A 12391-nucleotide genomic window follows, 5' to 3' on the forward strand; every position below is an offset into this window, starting at 1 on the left:
TTATCCCACACTTTCCAGTGCATTTTCCCATCCATTATCACAAAAAAAGTCTGTTTGGGGGCAGTGGGATGGATTTGTTGCACAGCACCTCCCAATGGACTATAATTGCACATCTTGAATTTGCCAGTATGTGACTGAATCCCACCCAAAATAGTGATAGTCTGGAAGTGCCCTTGTTTTGATAGAAGAAGTATGTAACAGACATGGTGTTGTTCCTGTTTTTGAAATATTAAAAAAGTCCTTGACAAAGTGGATTATGTGAGAAACTGATCATGTCAAGGCAGGAAGCTGAAAAGAGCAGCCATGCTGTGTCAAATTTCTGTTGCCTTCAGCTGATGTTTCTTGGCAACTGGGCCTCTCACTCCCTAAAGGGAGAATAAGTCTGTGGTGGATCAGAAGATCTGGTCTTCAATGGTCTATGTGCCTTGACTATTTGTAGGGCACATTGCAATAAATTGTTTTTGATGAATGCACAGATGCACCACAGTAACCCTGCAGAGGAATATGCTAATAGTTTTGTCTATTCTAACATGCAGCTATCGTAATTGGTATAAAGAGTCAACAAACAGCCTGTCTGACCCTATGGAGCCATTTTAGGTGTATCAGGATATTTTAGTTGCATCATTGACATTGGGATTGTTCTTGGAGGTGCAAATGTCAGCAGGGTTCTCCCATAATCCACTAAGCACCATCCTCTGCCCCTATACCACTAGACTCCATCTCTGGGGTCTTAAAGTTCTGAACCTGAAATCCAGAACCCGATTAAGAAAGCCGATCAGGGAACAGACTCTCCAAGACCTGGCCATGTGCATTGTGGCCAGCAGACAGTTGGTTTTGGTCAGTCAGGGTCCACCTCCAAGGTTCCTGAAACAAGCTGATATTAGAAGATATTAGATATTAGCTAGGAAGATTAAAGGAAACAGATTTACTCCATTGTCCCTTCAGCCCAGGAACATTGTGATGGTGGTGTTAAAAAAAGCCAACACCCACAAAAAGCTGGTTTGTAGCACATAGTGTTGAGACTGGCTGGCTTTTCATTGAGTGAGATACATAATCTCCCTAAATTTCATTTCCTATAATCCCCCCCATGCTAAATACACATACTTTCAAGTTGTGTCTCAAGATGCTTGGCAGGAGGAGTCTAGGGGTCCTTGAATCAGATGAGGCACTTCAGCATTTATGAGATCTCTGGTGAATGTACCTGTTGGCAAGTTGAAACTCAGGCCTTCTCTTCCTAATTCATTTCCTCTGGGGCAGGAAAGAAAAAGGGTTTCCAAAGGTGCAAGAGACAATAATACTGCTGATTCACTTTCCAAGGTTATTGTAAGCATTACTGGGGCAATATATGTGAGTACTGTACTTCAAACTCTCAAAGGGTTACTTCTGGGTGAGACTTTTAGTTGACTGAGATGCCATGAATCGTTCAATTACAAGATGATGGTTTAGGGCTTTGATTTAACACTGCACAAGTGCAGAACAGTCAGATCTATGTTCATGTAGCCCTATAAAATAAGGTGCAATTGCACTTAGCTCCCTGCTACAGCTTCTAAATAGATGATTAGCACAGTTGTACCTTGTTTTACATGGTTATGTGCACAAGCTCCTGCTGGTAGATTGGGCTGGAAATCACGTGTGCTACTTGTTTGCACACATAATTCCCTGGCCAGCTGTGGCGGTGTGTGCACACGTCTGCTTCTATATGCATATGACCCCCAACCTAAATATGCATTATATCATGGGGGAAAGAAGGAAGAAAAAAGCCACACAAGTATAGCTCCTTGGTTTTTAGAACACAAATACATAAATTTTTAATCTGAGAAAAATACAAAATGAAACCATGTACAAGTTATGTACAAACCCTTTTTACAAGACAATATATTTATCACTGGATATTACATATGACAAAGTCAGGTAGATCATTTCTGAGCACCAGCATTTGCGCACTCTCTTTCTCTCCCTCCAATCCTTACTCAAACAAACAAACAAAACAAATGATGAAGCCACACTCCTTTTTCTTGATGAACTTTGAGTTAACACCCCTGTTTCCCCCCCCCCCCCCCGTTGTCCCTTTGGGAGAAACAGCTGGCTAAGACAGATGCCTCGGTAAGTCATAGTCCCATATTTGCTTCATTGCTGGGCCGTGGGGAGAATGGGTGGGCCACCTTTGATAATTCACAAGATTCATGGACAGTATCCCAAAGGAGAAGTTAATTTTTCAAAAAGATTGCTTTGAAAACGTAACACAAGTCTACTAAACCTCACCTTGGAAACATCTGATGACTTTTCTGTAATGTTCTAGTCTATCTTCCTAAACTGCATTAAGGTACCAAACTAGCGTTTCTCCTTAAATTTCAATTAGATGCATTTGTGCAGTTTTCTTTTCTCATTTGAAGGCCTCCAGACCATAAATTAATTGGGAATGAACCTGGGTGAAATGGAACATGCAACAATAGCTGCCACAAAACAATACGAAACTTTGCTTGCCTCACAAACCCACTGGGAAGCATGTCTGGGTGATCTGTGCATAGAGAGCGCATTGCTGCCAGGGTTTAATGCTTATGCCTGCTCTTGGGAGGCACTTTAGCATGGGCACAGCACTCGAGAGTGAGGGAGCCTGCCATAGTGAATGCAACTAGGCAGGCTTAAGAGTGCTTCACTGGTCAGTTCTCGAGGGTCATATGCATGTAGGTTGGCCAGGTCAATTTTTCAGGAAACAAGGCATGCTTGGGACTAGTAGTATCTGAGACGAGGGTATTTCTTTGTGGAGTCTGTGGAAATGGGACTCATGGAAGTAAGGAAAAACCAGTTACCCTGATGCAGCATGGAAGCAGACTGCCCCTTGCACAGCTGCATCATGCACATCTGGCCACGTTGGTCACGGGTGAGATTGGTCTTTGTTCCCCATTGCAGATGGAATGGTAGGATTCTGCAAAAGGGGGCGATGCTTTAAAGTGTAGGACAACTGGTGACCCTGGCAGGTGCATGCCGCAAATGGAGCCCTTAAACTGCTGCTACACTTATGTGTGGTGTACTTAAATCTTTGAAGACCCTATAAGGTATTTAAAAGGAGGAGGTGGCCGACCTGGCTGTGGACAGTGTCATGATTGCTCAATTTTGAAAGCATGGATCATTAACCCACTTGTAAGTTATTGCTGTTGTTATGTGGCGAGTTCTGCAGCTTATTATTGCAAAGTACCTTAAGCACGTGTTTCTGCAAATAAAGCACTCAAGTTTACCCATTTTGCTTGCCTCTCAGTGGCATTCCCACCACATCAGATTAATAGTTAGACGCTAATACTGTTTTCTGAATTTCCTTTAAAAATATAGTGAAAGCTTTCTGTGGTCGCCTTCTGCATCACTGCTAAATAGTGTGCTTGAGGAAATACCTTTCATCCTTGCATTCTCACCTGCTTCTGCTTGCTTAACTCTTTATCCTTAGCTGAGTCTCAAGAAAGAAAGAAAAATGCACAAAGAAAAATGCATTGGGAGGGGCTGAGGGGAAACGACATAACTCCCCCCTTACTTGTGTTGCTCCTACTAGTTCCTCAAGGCAACTGGCAACTTGGTTCCCTGTTACTGTGGCCTCTTTCTCTAGATCTAAAAGGGCTAACTCTTTGATATACCCTGGATGGAGAGAGATCCCATAGCAGTTTCTTCCCCAGTGATTCTTACTAAGTAGTGCTTAGAGGGAGCTGAAACAAATGAAGAAAAGACTCTTCTTCAATTCAATGCAATTCAACTCAGCTGTAAATGACACAGTGAAACAGTTAAAGTGAAAGAAGCGGCTAATTGCACAGTATGTACTCAAGAATGTAAGAATCTCTTTGTAGTCCATTTAATCCAGCCTTCTGTCTCCAGCAGTTACCAAACCCCTATGATATACACAATACAAAAACAAGCAGGGCACAGTGAAGAAAACCACCTGACATTGTTGTTTCATCTCTGGCATCTACTAATTAGAAGTATGCTGTATCTGAATATAGATCTTCCATGTTTTAGCTATCATGGGTTATCAGCCACTGACTTGTCTTATATGCATTGGTATAATGTTGAATTATAGAATGTGTGGCTCTTGGAGTCATCACACCTTATGGTGCAAGACCATTAAGAGGTTGTCTCTTGAATTTTGCTATGTGGCTGCTAATCCAGACAACTTCTGAAATTACAGATGCATAATTCAATGGGATTGGGGGAGACTTGCAGCTCTACCTTCATTAATTGTTGTTTTCTACCACCAGAACTGGAGGATTGACTGTCTAGAGGCAGTTCACCTATGTGCAAACCCTTTTCCAATATTTTTCAGTTCCAAAATTTAGTTTTTCATTTCATCCCAAATTCAAAGCACAGAAAAACATCTTTAGACTTGGCTTTATTCTTCTCTAATTATTATCACTAAGCATCCCATGAGCTAGTGTGCGCAAATATTCACAGTGTGTGACTGATGGCACAAGGGGATAAGAAAGTGGGAACATGTTTGCAGGATAGCCATGTGTTTGTGGTCCTGCCTTGCCAATGCTTGTAGACTCTGCGTGTATGAGAGCCACCACAAGGTAACTGCAGAAAAAACCACCTTCTGTTGAATATAAATTTGTGGGCATCTCTTTAGCCAGACACCACTTATCTGACTTTGTTTAATTTCTCTGTTGCCTAGACAGGGGCTGGTGGGGGTGGAAGGCAGGGCTCCCAGCAATAGGTGGCAGCAGAGCCAATGGCAGTCAGAGCCAACAAATACCATTTCCATCTTCCTGCCTGGTGAGTTCTACAAAAGCAACACTAAGGAGGATGAGGATGATGGCAAGTGCTGCCTCTTGGACCAGTTGTGAACAAGAAAGGCAGGCAGATGTGGGATGGCTGAGGGACCAGCCTCCACTGTGTCTAGATTTGTAGGCCCAGTTTGCGTGTAATGCTAAGAATAAACCTTGATTACAGCTCATGGTTTTTCGGGAGTGAAGCACGCCATGAGCTTGAGTTCAGACATAATATTAACCTGCAAAAAAGGCTTAGCCCTGGATTGGCTAGGTGTTGCATGTATAACTGGTTGCAGTCACACAGAAGCCATCATTGCCTGATGTATTTGATGTGTGTGTTGGGGTGGGGGGATACTATCCTGGGGCATAGTCTGAAGGCACTTGATGATGCAGTTTTGCTGAAGCTAAGCAGGTTTGGCTCTTGGCAATGCCTCTTTGAGTGACTGCCTGGAAACCTCTTGTACCCTGCCTTCATTTCTGGTATGGAAGGAAGGTGGAATATAGGTGCAAAATATCACTTGTGGAACTGATTGGTTAACACATGAAAAGTTCCAATTCTCTGAGGCTGCATATTAATGTGGAACAATGTAGTGTGTGATCCAGGCGGGCATGGCCAACTGGGAATGCTACTGCTATCATGGAAACTGTTACCAATGAAGGCTGAATTGCCTCTTCCCCAGGGCTGTCTGTGTGTCCTCTATATGAAATGTATTAAAGTTTGGTACTCACTCAAGACAGCCCATATTCTGCACCAAAAACCTGAACTTCTTACAAATTGTGCAAACTAAGTACAGTATTTTTTCCACAGATTCCCTCATTCTGTATGTTATTTTGCAGTGTTTGTTATATTGAGTCATGCATTCTAATTTTGCTAGATCTGGAGAAGAGCAAGGAACCGTGCTTAAAGGCCAATAAAGTCCCCCTGCCCCATGCTGATTTCTGAAAATCTGTATCAGCCATCCTCTCTGTTGAGTGAGATTTAAACGGACTTACCCATACTCAGAGACTTTCAAATATACCTTCATAGCAATAAGGGCTAGAAACTTGTTTAAAATAATACATACATACATACATACATACATACATACATACATACATACATACATACTAGAAAGTGAACTGAGAGTCTCAAGAAATTCTATCTATACCTAAGGCCACATTTTGTACTTTTTCTCAACCCACTGAATTGGAGTGCATACACAAGTCCTTGCCTATCGATATCCAGTCATTCAAAGCTATTAGCAGTCACAAGAAGGAAATCGTAAGAAAGCTTCCACTATAATTCCAATCTGTGATCATCTTTGCATGGGCTTATCCGTGTGTTGTATTTATTTATAGGCTACACCTGGACCTGCCCAATTCTTAATAAAGATGCATTGCACAGCTGAGCTATGAGTGCCACTCTCTATTATTTTAACTTCATTGTTATAAAACTTTCTGCTTTATGTAACGTGGCCAAAGAAATAGAATGGTGAGCTTTTTTTCTTTACAGGTAATTTAAACTGATTTAATTCCTGTTCTTTGCTCTCAAAGCAAACAACCACTTGGACCCAAATTGAGTGAATTCTCTTGGCATTGAGGCATATTTCACTTTTTTGTGTCTTGCAGTTCATGAATGAAAAAGGAGTACAGACTCAGGCACAATCCACATGCGTTTGCACAACCTACACAGGCTGCAGTTTGGCCTTTGCAAACCGTCTGGGTGGATTGTGCCCTTTCGGGGGGGGGGGGATTTTTTAATGACCTAAAGCAAAATCCAGAATACAAATTGCAGCCTGCCTGTAGACTTATACTTCTCAAAGCTAAAACCCACCTTGGTTTTGGGTATTGTGATATGGGTATAAAACAAACTGCTGTTCGTTTGCTCTTTGTGAGGAAAGTGGTGATATAAGTACTTTTGATAAGCAATCCAATTCCCCATACATTATATTCACAGTTCTTAATTTCCTCTCTCTTTTGAAAAGCTAATTCTACAAAACATAATGACAAAGTAGTCACAGTCCAAGAAGTCACTCCGGAATTAAGTCTATTAGGTGTGAGTATGAATATATTTGTACTGCAGCCAGTAGACAAACATTAAAGCTGAGATAGTTTTTAGCTTAAAATAGTGGGTTATATAGTGGACACCTTTATCTGCGCAGTACTCGTTTGATTCACTGATATTACTCTAATGATAACAATATCACAGAATGTTTAATCTCAGCGTTGGTTTTTGTTTTTTTACAACTTTGCACAATTACAAAGCCTAAAATCAGCTTGTGTAGTGGAACCAGATGCCAATCTCTTGCCTCTGCCTGATTGTGTCCCCCTTCACTTCAGGAGATCATCTCCCCAGCTCAGCCTAGATCAGCAGTTTGTCATTTAAACTGGAGAGAGTTGCTAAATTATTTAGAGCCTCAAATGCTGGAGTGACCATATATTGCAGCGCAGATATGAAACATCACCATTTTGCCTGACGGCTAGAAAGCTTGTTGGCCGTTTTGTAGAAAAAACTCCTGGTGACCTTTCCTACAGGCCTTTTTTAAAATATTCTATTGAATACATTCATTATTCTTTGTTACTACAGTTATGCTTGTTTTGTTGTTACCTTTAGGGGCAGAGTCCCAAAAGCTTGGAAATTAAAAGTTTTATTTCTATCACCTAACAAAGGAAGACAGAAATTAGGTGGCTGCAGCATAGCATGAGCAGTGCCTGAACTACAATGTTTACATCACAATTAGAGCTCACCTACTATCTGGATGTATTGCGATTGGGAGGCTGGATTCAGCTTTTCCAAGCACGAGAGGCCATTGGCAAGTTGTGGTATGGAAATTAGTTTTGTCACCTTTCGGGCTGCAGCTTATCTTTTGCTAAAGACAGTTCCTGGCATATATTACAATCTGATTCCTTGTCTCCCTCCCCTTAAAAATCAAAACAAAATAGGTTGGGATTAAAGGCCTCTGAATCTTGGTGATAAACTTGAAATTTCCATGCTTGGCCCCTTTGCACCGAGATGTGCTAATCATAGTCAACATGAAGCAATGAAGGGAAGCAGCATTTCTTCTACCGCTTTCTGGGTAGTCCCCATTAGACTCTCATTTATTTGCTGCATTTTTGTTTTATGCAATGCTAACGTCCGCTACTTTATTGCCACTATTAGCCATTTATGTGATATTGGACTTTCTATTTACCTGTGAGGAAGATGCTCTGTATGAACATCTGTAGTAACTATTGGAGCAATCCCATGCATATTTACTCAGAAGTAAGACCCTTTGTGTTCAGCGGGGATCACTTCCAGGTGAGTGTGCACAGGACTGCGCCATATGGTAGTAATCTAATGGACAATTTCAGAATGAAGTTAATTTTACAAAAATATGACGTTTCCACTTTTTTTTTCCAAAATAAATATGCTTCAGTTTATTAAGAGCTGGTGTCAATGCTAAACAAAATACACATCTTCCAGGAAAGAAACATTCTAGTATGCTCTTCTTTGTTACTTCTTCTTTGAATTACTAAAATACAAGTTGGACCTTTTTAAAATACATAATTTTTCTCTCTAATTACATTTTTTTTCTTTGTTTTGTGACCATCATTCTCCTGAAAGACATGAAAAGGAGCAGGAATATAATATATATATTTTGCTGGAGTCTGGCCACATTTGTAGCTGTTTTGTTAAGGGAAAATACTGGACAGTGAAATAAAGAAAAAAATATATTTTCTTTCTAATAAATAAAAATAATTTAGAACGCTAGAGGCTATACATGACTGCTTTGATTATGTTGTTTTATAAATGAAATAGTTTCCAAAAGACATGGAAGCAAATATTAAAGGCAGACAAACAAAGATCTGTCTACTTTGCTTTCTGGCAAACACTTGCCTTTCTTTAACTTTTCCCACCAGTGGTTCGGCATGAAAGAGGAACAAATGTCACATCACCATTCATGAAGTCTGTCAAGTTGTTGTTTTAAAAAAAATAGTTCTGGCCTTCTGTGAGTCAACATTCATCTTCAACTTCTCTGATTGGTGGTATCAAGCTGCTTGTAGACTTATACTGATTGATCTGATTGGCCATGTGTGTACTCATGGGCTTGATTTGAATGTTTCTGGGATAGGCATTATCCGGCTCATCTGTAAACCATTTCTTTTCTGCTAAAGAGCAAAATGGATAGAGAGACAGAACAAGGGAGGAGGAAAAGGAAAAGTTTAATTAGTGCCATGCCAAAAGCAGTTGAGAAAAGTGCAGGGTGCGGGCGGGGGGGAGCAATCAATAGAAAGTGACTTTGAATAATGGCTAGCAGTGAAGTGCTGTAGATTTTATAAACCCAAGAACACTGATTAGAAGAGAGGGTGGAACGTTTGCAGGCTTGAAAGCTAAGGGTTAAAAAGAACTGGCAGGTGACTGACTCATTTGTGGAAGGTGACCAGAGCCTTCAAAGTGGTGTCCGAAGTGCTGCCCTCTGTTTTAATGTGATTAGTGAAATGACTAGTGATTGGCTTTTAGAAAAGCACTACCTGGTTTAAATTTGAACTGAAATGAATTTGCCCAGATACATTTCTCTCAAAGAGTCCCCATTGTGACTTTCTTTGTCAGATACTTTATGAGTGCTTGATTATCTGAACAGTTTTTAATATTTCACAGATGATTTTTAGTACCGTATTTACTCGAGACTAATGCACCACCAAATCTAATGCACCACCAAATCTAATGCACCACCTCAATTTTCAGAACCTTGAAACAAAACAAAAAAGTATTTGCTGGTGAATGTGAATGTGCATCGAATCTAATGTACACCTTAATTTTCACAATGTAATTTAGCCAATAAAGGTGAGCATTAGATTTGAGTAAATACGGTATTAGACAACACACATGTTATTCAATGGCATTAGAAAAATATGTAGTGTTTATTGGGGAATTAATACATGGTGGCTATATCCGATAGCTGACACAGTACAGTGATGATGTGCAACAATACCAGTATCTGACAGCATCTGGTAGAGAATGTATAATGGAATTTAATAGATAGATGACAATTCATGAGACTTGTATTTCATGTCTGCCAAAGTCAAATTAAGAGACACCAACATGTCCAAATCACATACATTTTGAATTTTGAGGTTAAAAATCGGCATTCAAAATGTGGTTTATATTTCAAATGCGAAATGTCAAACTCAGAATCTGAATGGCAAAACTGGAAAATGCAAAATTTCAATTGAATCAGGGCTGGGGCTACTGTATTTCCCAGCGTTTAGTGACAAATAGTTGCTGCTGTCTGTTCCTACATGAGCTCCTTGGTAGCCATCCCAGGCTTTGTTTACCCTGAATACAGTCATGAGTAGCTTGTTCAGCACTGACAAAACCCATCAGGATACCCCCCCCCCTCCTGGTCAAATAACCTATTCTCTAAATAAGTACAAGTTTCTAAAATCTCTATCAGGTTTGAAGGAGATTCTGCTCATATAGTGATGCACACAGAGGGCTCATTCCATGCAATATGGAATTCTGCTTTTTCAACAGTCTCTTCTGTATAATATTAGTGGGACAGTTACTATGTAACTTCATATTTTACTAAATACTGATGTGCAGCTTGGAACTTAGCTAGCCACTTTGTGAATGTTCTGTTGAAATTACTGGCTCAAAAAAGTAGTCAAACGCATTTTAGGGTGCAATCTTACGGTCGCTGGGAGCTACAGGGCCATAGGATAGATCAGAACTACCCCTCCTACTCTGGAGAGCTCTGACGTTGAAAAAGGAGATTAGCAGAGGGATGTTTTGGAGGCGATTTGGGAAGCAGCTTGGATCTGAAGATTCCCAAATGTTTCCTGCCCCTTAACACGCCCCCAAACCAGGAGGAAATCGAGAAATGCTTCTGAGACTGTCTCCTCTCTGCCCCCTTTGCCTCCCATTATTTCCAGTGGGAGGGAAAGAGAGGAAGTTAAGGAAGACTTTATCCGAAGCCTGGAGAGGGATGGAGGATTTTTTTAAAAAGCATTCCTCTGCCCTGCCAGCCTGAGTCCAGCAGAGGGTGTTGGTTCAGCTGCTATTCGTCATTCATCCACACCCCTAAAGAATGGACTGTTAAAATTAATATTTTGTGAGAAAATAATTTTTCATTATGGGGCAGTGGGGGAGGCAGATTACTGTGGGAAAAGGAATGGAACGGGTTTGTGAGATAACATATGTACAAGTGGCAAAGGCCAAAAATTGGCTGCTTTCTCAATTCCTGGAACTGGGGAAATGGGCGGTTAAGGTAGGAGCAACTATTAGAAGGCATGGCTAAGTATCTGTGGGAGGATGGAAGTGAGCCCTACTTTGGTGAGGAGGTGGGTGCCTCTATCCCCTCCACTATGAGGGGATTGTTGCCGCAATGGTCCTTGCCAATGCACCCATCCCCAAAACAAAATTTAACCCATATGGGAGCATCCACACTGTTCCCATTTAGAGGAACTCCTGTTGGGTTCCTTTGGAAACTTTACATAAAGAATTGTGCATGAATAAATTGCCATGATGGTAGTCAGCCCAGTTTAATGATTTATGTATGTGAGGCCCACAGACGCCACTCCTGAACACTGTTGCAGATACATCTTGATATTACTTTGGAACTGAGCATAGTTTCTAGAGAATGTGTGTTATATTTGTTAGGTGTCCAGCTGAAATTTATGTGCTAGAAAATTAGCTGACACGCTGAGGTTTTATTCGCCTAGTGGCTTGTTATGTATAACCTTATGTTGCTTGTAGAATTTTTTTACTTAACAGATTAAAAACGGAAAATATCCTGTTATTTAAAGAAAGGCACATTTTGCCTTTTCTGTCATATATGTGTTCAAGAGTAGGGTATGCTTCCTTTTTAAAAAAAAAGGAAGCATGTATGATTCTGAACCAGGTTCTTCACTCTCTAATTAAGTTTGCTCTGATGTGAACAGATTGGCTGATAGGAATTCATAATGTTAAATCCTGCACAGTGAAGCTAACTGATTGAATGCCTTAAATTATTCTTCCTGACAAAATGATAAAGTTACAGTCTGTTCTTAGATGATCTACAGCTTGCCAGACTCCTACAGCTTCTTTCTATATTCATTTATCTTTTTTGTCAAGCTGGGTTTTATACACACACATATAGCCATAGATCTTTTAAAGTCATCAGAATATCTGAATTGTTAATGAGGCTCTAAGGGAAGGGTTTCTGACGGGCTGGCTTCAGAAAGGTTGTAGGGGGTGGAATTCTGGGAAATGCGTACACATCAAAATAATTTCAGCTCCATTTAAAAACCATTTAGTTCAAGTGTGACACATGAACCATTATGCATTTGTGGAAACCAATTTTGTATGATCTACGATTAAACTAACCTTTCAGAGAGGTGTTAAAATGCACTGGTTCTCATGTTTTAAAAGCCTTGCAAGATCACATAAACAATTTCAAACTAACAGTTTTTCAAATACTTGGTATTTAAAATGATATTGAGAGAAGTTAAGTTTGTGTACTTTTTATCTCCCTCGTTTGTCATTACTTTTCGTCAGATCTGCTGCTTTACAAACGTTGCAGATGGGAGAAAAGCTGGGGCAATTGGTCTGGTCATCAGAGTCTGCTCCCACTCGCTCCCCCCAAAGGGGCAATCAGTTCCTGGACTTTGAAATTTGTATGAAGCATCTATTTGGGCATGTGTTT

At 40.5% G+C, this 12391-nt stretch overlaps 1 protein-coding gene and 1 long non-coding RNA gene across 19 annotated transcripts in view; one reads left to right on the forward strand and one right to left on the reverse strand.

Annotated features, from left to right (window-relative positions):
- Positions 1 to 12391, forward strand: part of LOC310844387 — a 91787-nt gene that overhangs the window by 12681 nt on the left and 66715 nt on the right. The gene's annotated exons all lie outside the window — the stretch shown is intronic.
- The window catches only part of KCNMA1 (potassium calcium-activated channel subfamily M alpha 1), a 545541-nt gene continuing 534928 nt past the window's right edge, over positions 1779 to 12391 (reverse strand). For 8 of the 13 annotated variants that reach the window (XM_083738255.1, XM_083738253.1, XM_083738251.1 and 5 more), the window contains one exon: positions 1779 to 8876. In XM_083738255.1, the coding sequence (XP_083594381.1) occupies positions 8722 to 8876 (155 nt within the window). In that variant the 3' untranslated portion in view covers positions 1779 to 8721. The remainder of the gene's footprint in view (positions 8877 to 12391) is intronic. The other 5 variants (XM_083738257.1, XM_083738264.1, XM_083738260.1 and 2 more) reach the window with 1 other exon arrangement.

Source organism: Podarcis gaigeae, assembly GCF_964106915.1.
Source record: "Podarcis gaigeae genome assembly, chromosome: 5".
Lineage (NCBI taxonomy): Eukaryota > Metazoa > Chordata > Lepidosauria > Squamata > Lacertidae > Podarcis > Podarcis gaigeae.